The following is a 21365-nucleotide window of genomic DNA, read 5'->3' on the forward strand; positions in this document are numbered from 1 at the left end:
ATTGTTCTCTTGTGTGGCAAACCACAACGAAAACAAATTTAGATTCCTTACTATCAATACAAAAAAGAGCAATACGCGCTATCAGTAACTTAGAGCTGTCCTCTAGTTGTGCGCCCTACTATAGATCGCATAGAATACTCCAAATGCCTCAGTTCTACAAATACAGACTAAGCCTGGAAGTTTACCGCCAATACCGGTTGGATAAATCTACCTTTGAAACAAAATACCAAGAAAAAAGAAGTGTGTACGATTTAAGAAAAAGCATCATAGTCAAGCCCCGAGCTCGAACAAACTATGGACATCAAAGATTAAGCTGTCAGATAGCAGATTTATTAAACAACTATCCCGTCATTCACGACCTATTAACTGAAAATCTTTCATTAAGCAGGTTTAAGAAAACACTCAAGGGATTATTCTTAACGGAAGACTAGTGTGTTATGTTTTCATGTTTTTCTTCTTGTTTTCAATTTTATGTTCCATGTGCTTCAAGTTCGATAGTTTACATGTATTTTATGTTTGGAAGTGTTTTGTTAACATGTATTTGCTAGCAGAAGTTGCTGCACTTATTCTTGTACTCTGTTTCCTGTACATATTCTTGCACTGTAAAAAAAAATATATATATATATATAATAAGGGGGTTGGGGGATACAGTTTCATCTAAGACATTTCTCTGCATGTAAACTCTGTTGAAACTCTGCATGAGTGTCAAACCGCTGCTTGCCACAGGGTGGCGTGACCTCGTCAGGCACTTTTCCGCCTTTTGTCACGTCCCCCAAGACAATAGTCTTGTATTATTGTCTTGAATAAAAAATGATTGATTGATTGATTGATATATATATATATATATATATATATATATATATATATATATATATATATATATATATATATATATATATATATATTGCCACCTAGTGTTGCCAGGTGGCGCAAGCTGTCCGCGAAGACGATGAGGTTGCGATCGTGCTATCGCGGATCGGCCGCCATTTCCGTCTCCTCTTGCCGACTCCAGCTGTTGAAGCGTCTCTCCGTGAGAACTCCGTGACAATTTGGTGGAGGTGCGGGGTATAGTAACGGGCTTGAGAAAACCCGCCGGCTTCAGCAGTGGCGTCTTCCGGCGCTGGCATTCACGGCAGCTTTTTACGTACCTTTGGACATCGTCCGAGAGTCCGGGCCAGTAGTACATGTTGCGTATCCTGGCGAGCGTCCGGGAAAAACCCAGATGGCCTGAAGTGGGCTCGTCGTGGCATGCCAATAAAATGTCGGCGCGAAGATCGGCCGGAAGTACCAGAAGGTAAGCTCTTTCTTGGCCTCTCGAGTTCTTCTTGTATAAGATACCTTCGCGCAAACAGAAAGAGCCGAGACGTCGAGCGAAGTGTCGTGGTAGAGGCATGGCGTGACCTTCAAGGTTGTCAATCAGCGGTCGGAGGTCCGTGTCAGCCCGCTGCCGGGCTATTATGTCCGATGCATTAAGTATCCCGAGGAAACCGCTGTCGTCGTCGATTTCGGGACCGGAAGTGTCGAGTGGTGCACGCGACAGCGTGTCGGCGTCTTCGTGTTTACGGCCCGACTTATATACGATGGTAATGTCGAATTCTTGGAGCCGTAAACTCCAGCGGGCCAATCGTCCAGACGGGTCTCGCAAATTAGCCAGCCAGCATAGGCAGTGGTGGTCGGTTACGACTTTGAATGCGCGGCCGTAAAGGTAAGGGCGAAATTTCATGGTGGCCCATACGACAGCAAGGCATTCCTTCTCTGACGTAGAGTAATTGCGTTCGGCGCGGGAGAGAGTACGGCTAGCATAGGCTATAACTCTCTCAATGCCCTCTTGGTGTTGGACAAGGACAGCTCCAAGACCGATATTGCTGGCGTCGGTGTGGATCTCGGTGTCGGCCTCTTCGTCGAAGTGTGCAAGAACGGGAGATGTCTGAAGGCGTTGGCGGAGCGAAGAGAAAGCCGTCTCTTGGTCTATTGTTCAAACGAAGGAGGTGTTGCTCCTGGTGAGGCGCGTCAACGGCTCTGCAATCTTTGCGAAGTCCGCAATAAACCGTCGGTAATATGCACAGAGACCCAGAAAACGCTGGACAGCTTTCTTGTCAGTCGGAGTAGGAAAATTGGCGACGGCGGCTGTCTTGTCGGGGTCGGGTCGAACTCCGTCGGCGCTCACAACGTGACCGAGGAACCTGAGCTCTGTGTAACCGAAGTGGCACTTCTGGGGCTTCAGCGTAAGGTCAGCGGAATGGAGGGCTCTGAGGACAGTTCGCAGGCGCACGAGATGCTGTTCAAAAGTTTCTGAAAAAACGACAACGTCATCCAGGTATACAAGACAACTTTGCCACTTGAGGCCGGTGAGGACAGTGTCCATCATCCGTTGAAACGTCGCTGGCGCAGAGCACAAGCCAAAAGGCAGCACTTTGAATTCATAGAGGCCATCTGGTGTAACGAAGGCCGTTTTTTCGCGGTCCCGTTCGTCCACTTCAATTTGCCAATAACCGCTCTTCAGGTCAATGGATGAAAAGTACTTAGCACGCCGTAATCTGTCCAGGGAGTCATCAATGCGGGGCAACGGGTAGACGTCCTTTTTAGTCACATTGTTTAATTTACGGTAGTCCACGCAGAATCGAAGTGTTCCATCCTTCTTTTTAACAAGGACAACAGGCGAAGACCACGGGCTTTGGGAAGGTTGAACTACACCGTCGTCAATCATCTCCTGAACTTGCTTTTGGATTACTTCCCGTTCTTTGGCGGAAACACGATAAGGCTGCTGGCGGATAGGGCGAGCGTCGTCATACGTAATGATCCGGTGTTGCGTTAGGGGCGTTTGACGAACTTTCGACGAAGAAGCGAAACACTGTTTATACTCCAATAGCAAGTGCTCTAAGGCCAGGCGCTTTCCTTCGGGGAGGTTGCAGTTGATGTCGACATTCGGAACAGATTGGTCGTCAGTGGCGCGCGATGATTGGTCGTCAGGGGCCGCTGCCGCGAACGCAAAGCAGACCGGAACATCCACAACCGCTTCAGCGGTAGCGATCGCAGTTCCAGAGAAAAGGTGCCGGTGCTCTGGAGAAAAATTTGTAACAAGGATCGCAGACCGGCCAGCGCGAATTGTTAGTAAGCTTCGAGCGGCGCAGATGCCTTGAGTCAGGAGGAGCGAATGATTAGCCTCGGCGACTGCTTCAGCGTCGTGCAACTCAGCACAGGCGACTTCAATCAAAACACTGCTACGGGGCGGAAGTGTGACGCTGTCGGCGAAAACGCGAAGTGCGGCACTGCGTTGGCAGGAGTTGTCGAGTTCGGCGGCTTGCTCTGTGGAAAACATGACGATTCGGTTGCGCAGATCGATAATTGCTCCATACTCCCGCAGAAAGTCGATGCCGAGGATTAGGTCCCGAGAACACTCGCCCAGGACGATGCAGCTGACGACGAACGTGGACTTGCTGATCTGAACGTGAGCAGTGCACATACCCTTGGGCGTAACCAGATGACCGCCGGCAGTTCGAAGGTGCGCGCCAGGCCAAGGGGTAATCACTTTTTTCAGAATGGTCGCCAGTTGTCCACTTAAGATCGAATAATCGGCCCCGGTATCAACTAATGCGCTTACTCTGCGACCATCGATAAGAACGGGTATTTCTAAAGAAACGCGGTTTTTTAACTCTGGTGATGGCGTCGGCGGGTTTTTGTCGGATTGTAGCGGCGACGACGGGAGGTCTTCAGCACAGCGCCCCCCAGCGACCTCGCCCCCGAAGGTCGCGGGTTTCAGTTTTCCCGACGAGGACTTGGCGATCGGCCCGGTGCCGCTCGCGAGAAGCCGGGAGGTGTCGGGGAAGAGCGCCTCGGTGAGGGTGAGCGCGACTGCCGCTGCGCTCGGGATGGATTGCGCTGGTCCGCAAGGAATTCTTCAATTTCAGGGGGTCGTTCACCTTGACGGGGTCTCGGTGAGTCGGTGCGGAAGCCTTGGATGCCGATGCGTCGGTAATAACAATTTCGATAAAGATGACCTGGCTCTCCGCAGTGAAAACAGAGCGGTCGTCGGTTAGGTGTACGCCAAACGTCGGCCTTTCGGAGGGGTGCTCGACGATCCTCGAAGTACTGCACCGGTTGCACAGAGGGTCGCGGGGCTTGAGGCGTGGCGTGAATTGGTGGCGGCGAAGCGGGAGCCGGACGCCTTGCAACTTCGGCGTACGTCGGACCGTGGTAGTCCCCAGGCAGAGGTGGTACGTCGACCACAGGAACAGGGCCCCGGAACGCCTGTTGCACCTCCTCTCGTACAAGAGCGGAGATGGAACCGAACGCAGGCTGCGACGGGCTACAAAATTTGTGAAGCTCCTCACGCACGATTGTGCGAATAAGTTCCCGCAAATCATCAGGATGCTGTCCGATGGTGGCAAACGATGATGTGACTGCAGCAGCATGCACGGGCCGGTCGTAACTGGCGCAACGCTGTTGCAGGACCTTCTCCATCGTTGTGGCTTCCGAAAGAAATGCAGCAACTGTAGATGGTGGGCTGCGCACGAGGCCTGCGAACAGCTGCTCTTTGACGCCTCTCATTAAGTGCCGAAGTTTCTTCTCTTCAGGCATGGCAGGATCAGCTCTCCTGAAGAGCCGCGTCATGTCCTCGACGTACATTTGTACGCTTTCGTTCGGTAGCTGGACGCGGGACTGGATTGCCCGCTCCGCTCTTTCGCGGCGATCCGCGCTGGTGTAGGCCTCCAGCAGGCGACGGCGAAACTCTCGCCAGGAAGTTAGAACTTCCTCACGGTTCTCAAACCACGTGCGGGCGCCATCCTCTAGGCTAAAGTAGACGTTTCTTAGTTTCGCGGCGTCGTCCCACTGGTTATAAGCAGCCACACACTCGAAGTGAAGGAACCAGTCCTCCACGTCTTCGAAAAGGTCCCCGTGGAAGGCCTTGGGAACCCGCGGGGTCTGCAAGGTATAGTGGGCAGGTGTAGCACCGGCAGCTTGCGTGAGAATACCGGTGGCTGGCATCATGACTGTCGCGAGTGGTCCAAGCTCCGGTGAAAGTCCCTGCTTAGTGTTGCCAGGTGGCGCAAGCTGTCCGCGAAGACGATGAGGTTGCGATCGTGCTATCGCGGATCGGCCGCCATTTCCGTCTCCTCTTGCCGACTCCAGCTGTTGAAGCGTCTCTCCGTGAGAACTCCGTGACAATATATATGAAAGGAGCCAACAGTCACCGAAACCAAGGTGCATAGGGGAACGTTAATTTTTTTAATGTGTTATGCTTATCAGTAGGGTAATAATTCTTAGATTAATAAATCGCTTAAAGAAAATTACTTATAAAGCAGCAGAAAAAACAACCATGCCGCCGGTGGGATCCGAACCCACGACCTCCGAATATCGCGTCCGGTGCTCTTACCAACTGAGCTACGGCGACGGCTGTCCAATCTGCTGCTCTCGTGGGTATTTATGTTTACTGGGTGTAAGCGAGCCTTGAGAGTGTTCACCAGCGCCACCCTCGACCATAGCGGCGGACGTAGCACGTCCTGTAATACCGCGAGCGTGACGTAGAACGTCATCTAACGGCGAGGGCGGAAACTGTGCGAGAGCCCTCTTATACTACCTTTGGCATTAAGACTGCCAGAACCGAGACCCTCATTAAGCTATCAGCAGACAAGTTAAAGGAAATGAGGGGCCCGTTTGACAAATTTATGAAGGGAGCCAACAGTCACCGAAACCAAGGTGCATAGGGGAACGTTAATTTTTTTTAATGTGTTATGCTTATCAGCAGGATAATAATTCTTAGATTAATAAATCGCTTAAAGAAAATTACTTATAAAGCAGCAGAAAAAACAACCATGCCGCCGGTGGGATCCGAACCCACGACCTCCGAATATCGCGTCCGGTGCTCTTACCAACTGAGCTACGGCGACGGCTGTCCAATCTGCTGCTCTCGTGGGTATTTATGTTTACTGGGTGTAAGCGAGCCTTGAGAGTGTTCACCAGCGCCACCCTCGACCATAGCGGCGGACGTAGCACGTCCTGTAATACCGCGAGCGTGACGTAGAACGTCATCTAACGGCGAGGGCGGAAACTGTGCGAGAGCCCTCTTATACTACCTTTGGCATTAAGACTGCCAGAACCGAGACCCTCATTAAGCTATCAGCAGACAAGTTAAAGGAAATGAGGGGCCCGTTTGACAAATTTATGAAGGGAGCCAACAGTCACCGAAACCAAGGTGCATAGGGGAACGTTAATTTTTTTTAATGTGTTATGCTTATCAGCAGGATAATAATTCTTAGATTAATAAATCGCTTAAAGAAAATTACTTATAAAGCAGCAGAAAAAACAACCATGCCGCCGGTGGGATGCGAACCCACGACCTCCGAATATCGCGTCCGGTGCTCTTACCAACTGAGCTACGGCGACGGCTGTCCAATCTGCTGCTCTCGTGGGTATTTATGTTTACTGGGTGTAAGCGAGCCTTGAGAGTGTTCACCAGCGCCACCCTCGACCATAGCGGCGGACGTAGCACGTCCTGTAATACCGCGAGCGTGACGTAGAACGTCATCTAACGGCGAGGGCGGAAACTGTGCGAGAGCCCTCTTATACTACCTTTGGCATTAAGACTGCCAGAACCGAGACCCTCGTTAAGCTATCAGCAGACAAGTTAAAGGAAATGAGGGGCCCGTTTGACAAATTTATGAAGGGAGCCAACAGTCACCGAAACCAAGGTGCATAGGGGAACGTTAATTTTTTTTAATGTGTTATGCTTATCAGCAGGATAATAATTCTTAGATTAATAAATCGCTTAAAGAAAATTACTTATAAAGCAGCAGAAAAAACAACCATGCCGCCGGTGGGATGCGAACCCACGACCTCCGAATATCGCGTCCGGTGCTCTTACCAACTGAGCTACGGCGACGGCTGTCCAATCTGCTGCTCTCGTGGGTATTTATGTTTACTGGGTGTAAGCGAGCCTTGAGAGTGTTCACCAGCGCCACCCTCGACCATAGCGGCGGACGTAGCACGTCCTGTAATACCGCGAGCGTGACGTAGAACGTCATCTAACGGCGAGGGCGGAAACTGTGCGAGAGCCCTCTTATACTACCTTTGGCATTAAGACTGCCAGAACCGAGACCCTCGTTAAGCTATCAGCAGACAAGTTAAAGGAAATGAGGGGCCCGTTTGACAAATTTATGAAGGGAGCCAACAGTCACCGAAACCAAGGTGCATAGGGGAACGTTAATTTTTTTTAATGTGTTATGCTTATCAGTAGGATAATAATTCTTAGATTAATAAATCGCTTAAAGAAAATTACTTATAAAGCAGCAGAAAAAACAACCATGCCGCCGGTGGGATTCGAACCCACGACCTCCGAATATCGCGTCCGGTGCTCTTACCAACCGGTGCTCTTACCAAGGGAGCAGTTTTGCAGAATGACACGGTCACAGCCGGTACGATTATCTTGGTTTATTTGCCAACGGTATCGAATGGTGGTCTGTCGTTGTATTTACTGCACTGAATGTAGTGGAGAGGAGGAACACTATTTCTCTTCTTTGAAGAGAAACACACGCACAGACACACACACGCACGCGGGCACTCACATCAAGACGTAGAAGGCAAGAGTGCCACCGTCTATTAAGGGGAAAAGAAAGCAGGGTTGTAAAAAAAGCAAGTGAAAAAAAAACTGAGTTAACAGACGTGTAGCGGAGGTAGAGAGGGTTGAGTTTTCACCGAGAAGTCGCAAGCAAGTTTTTCTTCAGCGGGTGCGAGAACTTCAAGCACAAGGGAAGGCAATAATGAAAAAAAAAACGAAAGCGCAATAAAAGAATAAACTGAGAAGTGCGGAAAAGCGGTCATCCCACGTAAAGCAATTAAGGCCAAAAATTTTGAAAATTGCAACATGGTAAGTTACTTCCACGAAAACAGTGAAGGCAATTGTTCATTATTCTAATATGCAGCAAAATTTTTCTTTTAAAGCGTTAGGATAGATCTCATCGAACATTTAAGACTCCCATTGAAAAGCAATGAGGATTGCAGAAACGTTAATAGAAAGAAAATTCAAGACTGCCGTCGGGTGGTCTGCGGATATATTGATTATTATAGCAAAATCTTGCATTATATGAAAAAAAATTGCGTTCATAAAAAGTTTCCCGCTCAAAAATGTTTTTGATCAGAATTTCTCGGTATTCGATCGCTGTGCCTAAACCAGATCCCACAACGAAGCACTGCAGAGAGGAACCAGTAGCCGTTCGTGAGCCTCTGCAGCGCGTCCCACCGCCCACAATTCTGATGGGCTTGAAGGAACTGGACGAAAAGGGAAGAAGGAGGGGGGCTCACATGGTGAGCGGCGTGACTGCAAAAATCACAAATGGGAGCTTATTTCGCCTCCTTCCGTTAGATAGGTTTTTGAGGAAGGAAAAATTGCCTAAGTCCTTACTGATGCCTTGCGTTAGTGCCCAAAAGATTTGTGTGAAATATGACTCTCTCTGTTCTGTTTGGCGGCTTGTTTGAAAGCCCGATTGGAGGAGGGCGACCAGGTTGCTTTTGAATGTATGTTGCGGCAGACATAGGTGCTTAGAAAAGGGCAAGTTTTGCAGTGCCTTAATGTGGGCCTTCTGGTTGTTGAATCGCAACCTGAACGGCATTTCTGTCTGCCCAATGTATTGCATGCCGCACACACCGCAGTGGAGCATGTGAACCACATTTGCACTGTCGTAATTTAAAGTTCCTTTGATCCTGAAGCTAAACTCAGAGAAGGTACCTTTTGCAATGTTTGTTGTCAGCATGTGACTGCAAACCTTGCAGTGTGGTTTGCGGCTAGGTTGACAACCGGGGTTCGCGTTAGTATTGGGCAGTATTTTGGATTTAACTAAAATGTTCTTGCGCTTCCTACTGCGCTGGTATACTGCTCTTGGTGGCTATTTAAAAATGAGAGAGTGGTAACTGTTTTGCTGGATAATGTTAAAATGTTTAGAGAGCGTATTGTTCCCGCGTGGAATGTTTGATGAATGTGTGAGAACGAGGTTGGTTTGCCTTTCACCACGCTGCAATTTTTGGGAACTGACTATTCTATTCCGGTCTAGACTGCGAGCTTTCAGGGTGCAATCTTCCACGATGGAAGCTGGATATTCCTTGAGTAAAAAAGTTGTCTTTAGTTGCTCAGCATGGTCATTGTGGGGGTCGATGAGTCAGCATTAGGCGCGTTTGGCGGTGGGAAGATATACAGCGTTACTTCGCGGTATTTGCCATGTAGGAAGGGTGGCCGGTGACAGGCATCAGCGTGTGGCATTTTTCTGGGCCAGTTGGTATGAATCCATGATTTGGGCCAGCATGAACTTTGGGACACAGGCGAAGAGAGACACATGGAACACGGAACACACAGCAGTGTGTTCCGTGTTCCATGTGTCTCTCTTCGTTTGTGTCCCAAAGTTCATGCTGGCCCAAATCAGCATGTGGCTGGCTGTTAACGGTTCGTCAGAAGGCCAGGGCCATTGGCTTTATCACCAAACCGAACTGCTTCTCTCTACCGGTCACAATTACTTCATTTAAACCGCTGACAGCAGCTGGGTTAAACCCCCTCTCTTTCCTTCCAAGGGGCGACAGCATGACAGTACCTTTCCGACTACCTGGAATGTCCTAGGCGTAAAAACCGCACTAGGGGTCATAACTGGGGTTGTTCTTGGAAGGTGTCGGATTGACCCGTGCGGAAAAGGACTCCGGAGTCTATGTAGTTTTTTTTTTTTTTGTATGGAAAGCTACACTGGCCACGAACTTGTGATTTCGCTGTGGCGGTGCTCCGAGGAGGCACAGAGACAGACTTTGAGCCGTTGCGTAGCAACCGCCGCAGCTGGGCGGACGCCGCGCACTCGCTGTGCCATCTGGCATGACGTCACACTGCACGCCTCGCCGCGGAGCCGCCCGTACCCTCCGCCCGCCTTTACGCGCTTAACCGTTAAAACGTTTTCGGTGGCAACTTCTAGGCGAGGCACTGAAACCCCCGCACACTCACTGAATAAAAAAAAACTGCATCGAGGCTGGTAACCGAACAGGGGCCTTTGACTTTTCAGGCAGAGACGCTACCACTACGGCACGACGCCTCAAGGTTTAATTATTAATAAAGGCGCATCTAGTGAATGCACGGGTTTGATATATTAACTATTACGATCCAGAAGTCGCCGTGCTTTCGCTACTTATATCCTGGCCTAACAAAGCTAGGCCATCAGCAATTTTTTCCCCTTGAGATAGGGTTTCGCGTGCACTATCAAAGTTGTGGGGCGGGACGCGCGATTCGGAGATCCAATCGTTTTTGCGGAGATCGCTCTGTGCATTGCATTTTGTAAGTAATATGATTACTTTCTTTTTATCTTGTGTTTTGGAAAAGAGTGGTCAAGGTTGAAGGAAGCAGTGCGCCGCAAGCCACCAATCGTGTTGCTGCTATTGGATGCTTCCTAAGTGCGAGAGGCACTCCCGAGGGCTTAAAACCGAGACCCAATCCGTCGTTCTGGGCTAGGCCTAGATGCTCTGCGTCCTCGACTTTGCTGAGGAGGAAATATTTACGTGTTCGCCAGTTCCATCTTATCTGCCACTCTGTTTAAGTATGCTGTGCATGTTGTAATGTATATAAATTTCAATTCGTTTTCTCGTTAACTTCCGCCGTTACAAGTCGTCATTACCCTGTCCCGGGCGGAGCAGATCGGGTGCGACTAGCCTCCCAGTCAACAAACCGACTCGGACGGCGCACCCCTGGTGCAAGGAAGCGCACCAAACTAAGGTCAAAGTCATCGAGCCTGCGAGTAAGGTATGCTCGTCTTGCATGGCTGCGGGTGGCTGCCCTTAAAATGTAGACACTGCGGGCGGTCAGTGCACTTTCTCTAGAGGGTGTGTTCAGTACGTTTCCTTTTTTTTCTATACTTTTACATCGTAAAAATTTATAGATATTTTTGAGATGCTAATTTGTTGTAATTAAATTTAAGTGTTAAAAGGCAAGATTCGTCGTGGGGCCAGATTAGAAAGATATCGTCCAGAAAGCGTTTGTAGAGGAGTGTCTTCGGAGTCAGAGTATGCAGAAATTTGGTTTCGAGTGCCGCCATGAATATATTGCCCTAGACTGGTGCCGTCTTGGTCCCCATCACCGGAACGTTCACCTGAACCAAGTTCCTTCTCTCAAATTCAAAGTGCTTGAAATTGAGTACTAAACCAAGAATAATACAGTTTCCTCATCCAGGTGAACTGGAGGGTCCGTCTTTAGGCACGCCCCGTCTGAGTGGGGATATTTGGGTATAAAAACGTCACGTCCATTGTGACTAAGAAGCTCTTATCGGGAACTTCAAGGCTAGACAGCACTCTGAAATATGAATAGTGTCTTGAGCGTAGGCGGGGATTGTAGGCATGATGTCCGTGAATAGAAATTAGAGGACGCTGGATATTTTTGCGGTGAGTGTGCCGTTACTTGAGACAATGGGACGGCCGGGACGGTTTGGTTTGTAAATTTTCTGAAGGAGGTAGAAGCGTCCGGGGACTGGTCTGAACGGATTCATTGCTTTTAATATTTCCTGGGTTATCTTTTGCTTTCAGTGTAAGAAATTGCTGAAGGTTTAACTCTTTATACAAAGCGAAAGCGGGCAATATCCTCGGGGTGATCACATGTGGCTTGCTGATGACGTTGCAACACTTTTTTATTTCACTTCCCGCATTCCTGTTTAGGTGCAGTCTCCTTGCATAAATTTATTTCACAAAGTCTGTTGTTTGCTTGGGCTTGTTTTTCGGTTTTGTTTAGACCTGCTACAGTTAGACAAAAGAGCAAAGGCTTTGGTTAGTTTCAAGGAAGGAATGAAAAATAGAGAGAGAGCCCATTGCCTCCCCCTCGGCCAGATTGAAAACTGTGTCTATGTGAACAAGTCTGAATGAATGGCTGCACGAGCACAGGCATGCATGCCAGAAGATTACGAACACTGGAGACATAACATCGCATTGTTCGAGTTTTGAAGACAGTAATAACTGGAATACTGAATTGGAAATAGGAATGTCTTTACAATGACTCAACAAAGCGACGGCAAATATGTAAGCATTTCAGAAATAGAAGTGGTTTATAAGAGAGGGAAATTGGACTAATATGATCCTAGTTTCAAAACTTAAGCAATATTTTTATTCATTCACTCTACTGACAGCAGCACGCATAAGAATCGTGAATAGAACATGGTATGCATTTATTCGTTGTTTACATGCACGCTGTCAGACACAAATATTGAGGGCTGAAAACTGACCTAATTTTAAGAACACGGACAAAGAGGGAACAGACATGTTCTGTATGCGTGCGTGCGTGCGTGCGTGTGTGTGTGTGTGTGTGTGTGTGTGTGTGTGTGTGTGTGTGTGTGTGTGTGTGTGTGTGTGTGTGTGTGTGTGTGTGTGTGTGTGTGTGTGTGTGTGTGTGTGTGTGTGTGTGTGTGTGTGTGTGTGTGTGTGTGTGTGTGTGTGCGCGCGCGTGCGTGCGTGCGTGCGTGTGTACGGAGTGCTCGTGTAAGGATTGATTAGAAACTTCTTATTTTTGCTGATGCCCTATTTTGTATTCTGTCGTGTTGCCACCATCCTTCTCTGAGTAGCAAATATTTCTAAGTCTTGTACAATGGCTCTTCTCTTCTTTTTCTTTTTTCACTACTTTTTCTTTTTAGAGGTCTCGTTGGCATTCCTCTTTTCTCCCTCCACCCCCTCCTACCAGTTTCTTATGAATGTTGCCCCCTCGTTGCACAGGGGTCAAGCGCTTCACTCTTGTCAAAAGAATGCGGAGACGAGCGACATGTCCAGGGCCTTTTTAAGGCGAGCCCTGAGGTTATGGGAAAGAAAATTTTCCTGCCTTTCTATTTCTTTAATTTTCTAAAATTTTTCTTATTTATTTTTTATCGTTGGACATCTTGGGAACGCCTGCATCCACGTTAGGTGATCTCTTTTTAAATGGTCATCGATTCTAATTCCTTTCTTATATTTTTCCTAGACCTATATATCTAGACCTATATATTAAAGCGGTACAGACGGACATATTGTAGGCCTTCGGGACACGATAATCTGGCCCACCCAACCTCACAAAAAACAACGTAACGCTTTGGACTCACTCGGGAAACGAACCGACATCGTCATTAAGCCCGCCGACAAGGGTGGAGGTATAGTTATTTTGGACAAAGATGATTATATTCAGGAGGCCAACCGCCAACTCAACGACTCAAAATTCTATAAGAAACTGTCATCAGACCCCACCTCTGAACACCAGAGGATCATAGCAAAAACTCGGAATAAACTAACCGATGAAGGTGAATTTACCATGGCGAATAAGTAAGGCACTGACGCCAAAAAATGCCTCCACAGTGCGCTTTTATATGCTTCCGAAAATACACAAAGAGAACCATCCGGGGCGACCTATTGTTTCTGGCGTCGGCACACTGACAGGACCGATCTCCGATTACATCGATTCCCTCATCAAACATATACCTCCGAAACATTCATCTTACATACGAGATACTAGCCACTTCCTGAGAGAATTATCCGATGTCACCTTCCCTCATGGCGCTTTCCTAGTTACCATGGACGTGGTGTCACTTTACACTAATATCCCCCATGACGACGGAATACAGGCCATGGTCGGAGCCTATAAAGAACACAGAATCCTAGACTCTCCCAGTCCAAGTGCCATCGAAACGCTTGCAAATTTGGTCCTTAAACTTAACACTTTCGAATTCAATAACTCATATTATCTTCAAACGAGTGGTACCGCTGTGGGCACAAAAATGGCACCCAATTACGCTAACATATTTATGAACAAAATTGAATCACACTTCCTTTCCTCATATCCAACCAAACCGGCTTTTTATAAACGTTTTCTTGATGACATATTCATAATTTGGGCAGAGACAGAGGAAAAACTAATTCAGTTTATCACCTCATTCAGCAGCATACATCCAAATATCTCTTTCACACACACGTACTCAACTAATAGCATTAACTTCCTTGATGTGCTTGTTCGTGTTGACAGGGGTGCATTAATCACTAGCGTTTATAAAAAACCCACAGACAGACAACAGTATCTTCATTTCAACAGTTGCCACCCACGCTATTGCAAAACTTCAATTCCGTACTCACAGGCTATCTGATTCAAACGCATTTGCTCTCGAGCAGAAGATTTTCAAAAAAATGCTAAACACATGGGCGAAATTCTTAAGAAACAGCGCTACCCGCCTTCAATCATCGACGATGCCATTAAAAGGGCGGAAGTGACTAACCGTAATCACATCCCTGCGGAATCCCCGCCAACACCGCATCGCTCTAATCTAGTACTGACATTCACAGACAACCTACCGAATATTAACAAAATCCTTCAAAAACACTTCAATATCATAGAACAAAGTGAGTGGCTCTCAAAAATTTTTCCATTGGTCCCCCGGCTAACATACAGAAGGCCAAAAAATTTACAAAATCACCTTGTGCACTCAACGGTTAATAAACCGAGGCCGGTGGGTTGCACACCTTGCGGAAAGAGCAGATGCCATGTTTGCAAACACATGCAAACCACAGCACTGACTAAAAGTACCCATTCAGATTTCAAACATGTTATCCGAGAGGACTTAAACTGCGATTCCAGTAATGTTGTTTACATGCTCGAGTGTGGCGAATGTCAGATGCAGTACATTGGCCGAACAGACAATTCCTTCCGATTAAGATTTAATAACCACCGCTCACATACTCAATCTCTCCCTGGCCTCCCACTATCAAGACACCTCCTCGAAAAAGGCCACGAGTTTGACAAACTTAAAGTAACGATATTGCAGAGTACCTTTAAAAACACCCGGGAGCGCGAACAAGGCGAATCATACTTTATTTTCAAATTTAACGCAGTGCAAAAGGGCATCAACGAAAACCATGGCACCCTATCGTCTCTTTCGATGGCAGAAACCAAAGAAAATTTCAACCCTAATAGACAAAGTACCACCACTGACCGAGTCGTCTGAGGTCATACCCCTGTTGCATGTCAGTTTCGGCTTGTTTCCATCTGCCGTTCAACTCTTTCTTTGGTCCCGCGAGGGCAATATGTCCCCTTCTCTTTTTTTGTTATTTTTTATTTTTTGAAATTTCTCTGTGCTATATCTCTTGTTTTTTTTGCATTTCTGTCAACAAGCCTGTCACACTAGTCCGACACGCCGCCGACGCCGACCCGACAAAGACACCAAAGATCGGCCAACCCTGTCGGCCGACCTTGTCTGTGGCAGACCAAGCTGTCCCACTAGGCCGACAACGACACCAACTCGTCCGACGACCAGATGCCTTCGTAGTGTGACATGCTTTGACGCCCGCGACGCCGACAAAACCGGTCTGCCGACCGTGACGTCGCGAGATCGGTCGCTGAGCAAAAACATTCACGAGACACGAACACGATTTCGCTATAGTACTGTTTGTTTATGTTCATAACAAGCTCTGGGATAGATGATGTCCAAAAAGGTATCATTACTGAGGATCGTTGGCCAATGCCAAGGTGCTGGTTGAAGTGATAACTACGATACAAGCAAATTTCATCCTATAGCCGCCTGCTGCTGCTGCTGCTGCTGCTGCTGCTTCGTGCGGCTCGCCTGACGTCTGCTAGATCCGCTGCTGAAACCGTCGCGGAAATCGAGCATAACTTTATTTTATTATCGGACAGGTTGGTGTGACTAGAGGAGTTCCTTTATTACTGCGCTGGCTAGTTCCAAAGCTCCCTGAGCTGCGGCATCGATGCGAAACCAGCTAGGCTTAGCGACGAGTACGGCAGCCGGGAAGCAGCGCAGTTCGTCGCCCTGGCGCTCCCGCAGGCGTCGTCGTTGCCGAAAGCGCGGCTTTTGCGCAGGCATGGTGTCGTTGCTCGAATATAGCATGCGGCCTTTCTGATAGCATGGCTGTTTCGTTTTTTTTTCTTGTGCGAACGTGAAGTAAACCGAGCCTGCTCGCCGGCAGGCCAGTATGGATCCCGTCCACCGCCGTTATAAAAATCAGCTTAAGATTGTTTTTGACGTAAGCAATAAACGCTGAGACTGAAAAATGTGACAAATGTATCATTTATGAGGATCGTTGATCAACACCGAGTTGCTGGTAAAAGCAACAACTTTGATAAGAGCAAAATTTCTCGCCAGAATCGCCCCGCAAGCTGCCGCTGGCCCGCCGTTGTGGTCCGGCTCGCCTGTCGCCCGCAGCGGTCCGCTAGCTCCGCAGCCGAAGGTGTCGCGGAAATTGACCATAATTTTAGTTCATGGTGCGATTATACTGTTAACAGCCAAGCGATATTAAGAGGTATAGCGCAGGCTACTTGCGAAGCGGCGTCCGCTGCGCCAGGCAGCAGCACAGTTCGTCGCCTGGCGGGACCGCGGGCGGTGCCGCTGCCGAAAGCTCGCTACTAGCGCAAGCATGTTTTGTCGCTGCTCCTGTATAGCAGGCGGTCTTTCTGATAATATGGCTATTTTGTCTTTTCTGGTGCGAACATCAACACGCAGTAATCAGACCGCTGCGGGTGGCAAAGCGTACACTTTGAGCTCGAGTGCTTGAGTTGAGCGGCGCAACGATGCTTGCTGCTCCGTGTGTCCCTGCTTGCAGTGGGGCTGCAACGCGCAAGCAGCGACCGGTGCAGCGCGCCGGCCGAGTTTTCGCACATGGGTCGCCGACTTTACTTCTGTCGCGAGTGCAACACTGCGGAGTGCTTCTTATCAGCGCCTCTGAAGGGCGAAAATCACTGTGTTCTCCATGGCGTCGTGGGTATGGCAGTAGCTTCACATTCCAGAGGTTCGTAGTTCGAATCCGCGTCAACGAGAATTTCTTTTTGCTTTTTATTATTTTAGCCTTAAAGAGTCTCTCCCGTCCTGTTTACCCGCGAGCGACTGGATTTTTTTTTTTCGAGCCATGCCTTTCTGACCCAGCAATAAGTGCCGCTCAGTACTGGGCTGCCCTCAGCCTAGGTTCATAATCACGATTGTTAAAGAGTGCTTTACTATGGTGGGATTTATTTAAATGAGTTAAAAATGAAGCGTCCCGGCCCATGAATTTCGCATAGCAGGAAATGACAAAAGAAGAGTGAGAACGAGAAAGGGCCAAGTCGGCGGGAGGTCTCGCACGCTGTCTCGCTAGTGTAACATGGGAGTTGGCGGACCATCGGCCAACTGCCTTCTTGTGGGAGACATGGCGCCGACGCCGACAGTCGGCCGACTGTTTTCGTCGGCGAAGTGTGACATAGAGCCAGACATCACGACGACATGGTTTTGGCAGACCGAGTCGGCCGACTGTTGGCCTAGTGTGACAGGAAGCTCATCTGGTTTTAGCGGCTCGCGTGTCACCATGTGGAGCCACGTTGGGCGGTCTCAACCTGTTCCGCCTCGTCCGGGCCATCTTTCGGGGCCGCACATACGCGGACAGAGGCATACGAAACCCACAATTGGCGGACGCATCCCTTCTTTTGTTAAGCCCCACCATGTTTCTTCTTTGCTTTGCCCCTTTTCTCTGCTTTTGCTTCTCTCTCTCTTTTTCTTTTTTTCTTTTTTCTTGTCGCAGTAGCCGCGTGCGCACCCAGCTCGGCCCCCCTCTTTCGCTTCGTGTGTGCGTACGTGCGTGTGCAGTGAGTTCACGGGTACGCGACGCGCCACCTTTGCTTCCCTAATATGCCATCGGTGTCAGTTGTGTTCCATTCTCCCGGCCGCCCCCTCCCCCCTTTTTTCTTTTCTTTACTTTTCTTTATTTCTTTTCTTTTTAAGCCTTCTGTGTGTCATGTCCCATGCTATAAGAACACGCGCCCATGCACTGTATGGTCACTCTTGAAAAAGATCGGGCCTCCGATCGAAACGTCGAGTCAAATAAAAATGTTTCCTTAAATGAAGCGTATACTTCGATGTATATATATATATATATATATATATATATATATATATATATATATATATATATATATATATATATATATATATATATATATATATATATATATATATATATATATATATATATATATATATATATATCAGTAGGGCGTGAAGATCGGATGGATATGGTACAACATAAACGCAATAGAGTTGAAACACGGTGGAAAAAGTAACGATCTTTATTCGAACGTTTCGACCGGAAGAAAGAACAATGATGCCGCCGATGGGATCCGGATCCACGGCCGCCGACTTCGCGCCCGACGCTGACCTATTGAGCTGCGTCGACGGCTCTGCAATATCCTGCTATCGGAGGTACTTATGATTGCGTGTAACCGCAACTTAATAGTGCTCGGCAGCGCCTCGCTCGTCCATATTGGCGATGTAGTACGTCCGATGACGTGGAACCTTATCGGACGGTGAGGGCGGAAGCTGTGCGACAGCCCTCTTATGCTACCTTTGGAAGAAAGACTGAGAGAATCGAGACCCTCGTAAAGCTATTTAGCTGTTGTTGTGTTGTTATGGCACATAGGCTAAAGCTATTTAGCGGACAAGGGAAGGGAAATGAGGGGCTCGTTTAATATACATATAAAGGAATCCACCCTGCCAGAGAAACCAAAGTGCATAGGGGAATGTTTCCATTTTTTAAATTTGTGATGCTGCTTGTGCTTCAAATAATTGTCTTCAAGCGACATATTAATCAAGGTATTATTCTCCCATTGATCAACACCGCAAGGAAAGAAAGAAAACATTCCCCTATGCGATCACGCAGCAGTTCTTGCAGGTAACACTCGTTCTATTAGTGATTTGTTTGTCGTTAAGTTCGCTTGGTCTTCTCTGCAATCGCAGGTGATTAGATTGCGCTGCGAAATGAAAGCCGTACATTGAAAACCTATCTGCTTTCAGAAACCAAGTTGGAAGTTCACGCTTGTTCGTGTTTCTTCGCCTCGGCGTCGTGTTTCTTGGCGCAGTTGAAACCAAGCGCTCATGTGATCCAATTAGCCCCAGAAGTCCTACCTGACAGTAGTCCCTCGGGCCCAAGAAATACTTGCATGAGCTGAAACGGACACTTCGTCGTTCTTACCGGCGTCGACGTATCGCTGGAACACCGGACAGGGCACACCCTCGGAGCGGCGAATCTCGCTCATCCACTGATCTGGCTTCGTGTCGGTGACCAGCAGGTCAGCAACGCGGTAGGCTTTCTTCATCGGCGCCGAAACGTTCACTGGGGAGAAACGTCCGTCACTAATTAAGAGTGCGAAGAAAGACTCCGCAGTAGCCTGAAAACAGCACATGCCTTTCGTGGGCTCCAAAACGAATCTACGAAGCCTCAGTCATTAACGTATGCACGGTATGTTGCTGGGCTAGTTGGTAGTTGTCGAACATCATGGAATCGCAGCGCCGGCATACAAGGACACAGAGAACATACACACACATACAATTGCGCAGAGTGTGTGTGTTCTCTCTGTGTCCTTGTCTGCCAGCGCTGCGATTCCATGATGAATCATTAACGTATCGAAGGAACTGGCAAGAACATGACGTTTTTGGGAATGATGAGGACATGTCCACGATGGTCTGTACCGATTGCTTACCGCGTTTTAATCATAAAGAAAAGGCTGTGATCAAAGAACACGGAGCTATTATAGCAAGAAAAGTGAGCAGCACGGGCGCGTGAGGGAGCGGGGATGATAAGTTGTTGTACGATCAAGATTGCTGCATGCTACCCAGCGGACGACTCCAGCGTTCTGATTGGTGCGCTGGTCACTGCCGCTCGTGCGACAGCACAGGCATGTGCCGTAAGAAAACATGGATACATCATGAAATACGAATGTCCACATTGATTCTGGCTCACTCCAGACATCGATACATGTTTAGCTGTGGGATGTTTCGTGGAAGGTAAAGCCGCGATCAGCTGTGATAGTCATGGATCTCGGCGCGGCCGACCCTGATATCCGCGAAGTCACAACAAACTTTGCAACACGGCAGGCCAGCTTTATCTAAAACAGCGTCGCAGGAAGCGACTAATGTTTCCGGTATATCTACTTCGGAATGTGAAAAAGGCATCACACCACAATCGTGACGCAACTCTTTCGATCGCTAGTCGGCTGGACTCCGCGAAAAACCGCCCTTATATGCAACCGCTCTCACTGCGGTGTAAGATTTTTGCTCCCAAATATTTGACGAGTGCCCCATTGAAAGTTACGCTTCACCCAAACGTGCAAGGATGATTTTAGCACGACGACGTGATTCGAATAGAGAATTCTCAGAGCCAAGGACACGGGACTAGAACGAACTACGTCTGCAGTTCAAAATCGACCTTTTGTAATACAACCGTGAACTTCACATAGGTAAAGATAAGGTACAGCTTAAATCATCAGTTATTCGGATTAGCACACTAGTGTTTTACATGTATTACTGCTTGCCTTTATTTTGTAGATTTTTCATTAATTCATGCAAACTATAGTCACCTATAAACGTTGGTGGTCACTCTCATGTAAACAGGCCTCCTTTCTATCTCTCCACTTAATTGTTATTGCTGCTGATGGTGATAATGCAATTTAATGGCGTAATAGCATCTGCGGCCAAAGAGCGCCATGACACAAGTTGCTTTTTTGTTTACTCGAGGTCAGGTTGACCCATTTCCCAGACATTTCACCCTGATTATGCCGAGCACCGAGCCAGGGAAAGCTGGTACCACATGTATCACCGGTGGGTACCCGGCAGCACTGGGGGATCGAACTCCGCACCTGTCGCATGTGAGGTGGATGCTCAACCACTAGGCCACCGCTGCGGTTAAGCATGCACGTAAAATTCCATATTTTAGAACACTTCTCTCGAATACGAACCCAAATACACGAGAAAATGATGAACACACAGTAATTCGGAATATGCAAGACCAGTTGAAACTAAGAGTGAGCGTGCCACAGTACTCAGTTCCTTATGTCATATTTTCCAGTGCATTGGAAAAGCCAAAATTAAAACAGCACAGTGTGGTGACAAATAAATGGTCCAAGCCATGCATCACTGTGCTTAAATGTAAAAGTTGGTTTTTGCACAGTACAGCGGGCCACCAGTTCTTTTTTAGCAGTCTTTCCTGAGCTCGTACTGCAACGAGAATTGCAGGAGTAGGAATGCAGCACTGCAGACAAGCTTGGAGAGTTGTGCTGAGAGCCAGTCAACGTTGATATATACAGAAACAAGCCGGCATGCTGTGTCAACAACTTCAAACAATTCTAAATGTGCCCATGTGAATGAAAAACAAAGTGGTTGCTTAGTACTGAGTGAAAGGCCATACAGGCCACCTTCAGTGTACACATAACATGTTGTGGGAGTTGGTAAACTCTCTTAGATCTCGTTGATACGTCCTGGATGAGGCTAAGAAATTCAGCGAAACAAGATAATATTCAGGAGGAATATTCAAGAGGAAACAGGAATATTCCGGGAAACAAGACACACTGACAAAGTACAGGGGTTATCTCAAGCATAATTTGT

The 21365-nt window shown here is 47.9% G+C and overlaps 1 protein-coding gene across 1 annotated transcript in view; it reads right to left on the reverse strand.

The window, feature by feature from the left end:
• LOC144095163 (calcium-activated chloride channel regulator 4-like) overlaps positions 1 to 21365 on the reverse strand; it is a 601494-nt gene that overhangs the window by 16469 nt on the left and 563660 nt on the right. The window contains exon 15 of the mRNA XM_077628955.1: positions 18958 to 19098. Coding sequence (XP_077485081.1) covers positions 18958 to 19098 — 141 coding nt within the window. The remainder of the gene's footprint in view (positions 1 to 18957; positions 19099 to 21365) is intronic.

The sequence above is a fragment of the Amblyomma americanum genome, chromosome 6 (assembly GCF_052857255.1).
Source record: "Amblyomma americanum isolate KBUSLIRL-KWMA chromosome 6, ASM5285725v1, whole genome shotgun sequence".
Taxonomy (NCBI): Eukaryota; Metazoa; Arthropoda; class Arachnida; order Ixodida; family Ixodidae; genus Amblyomma; species Amblyomma americanum.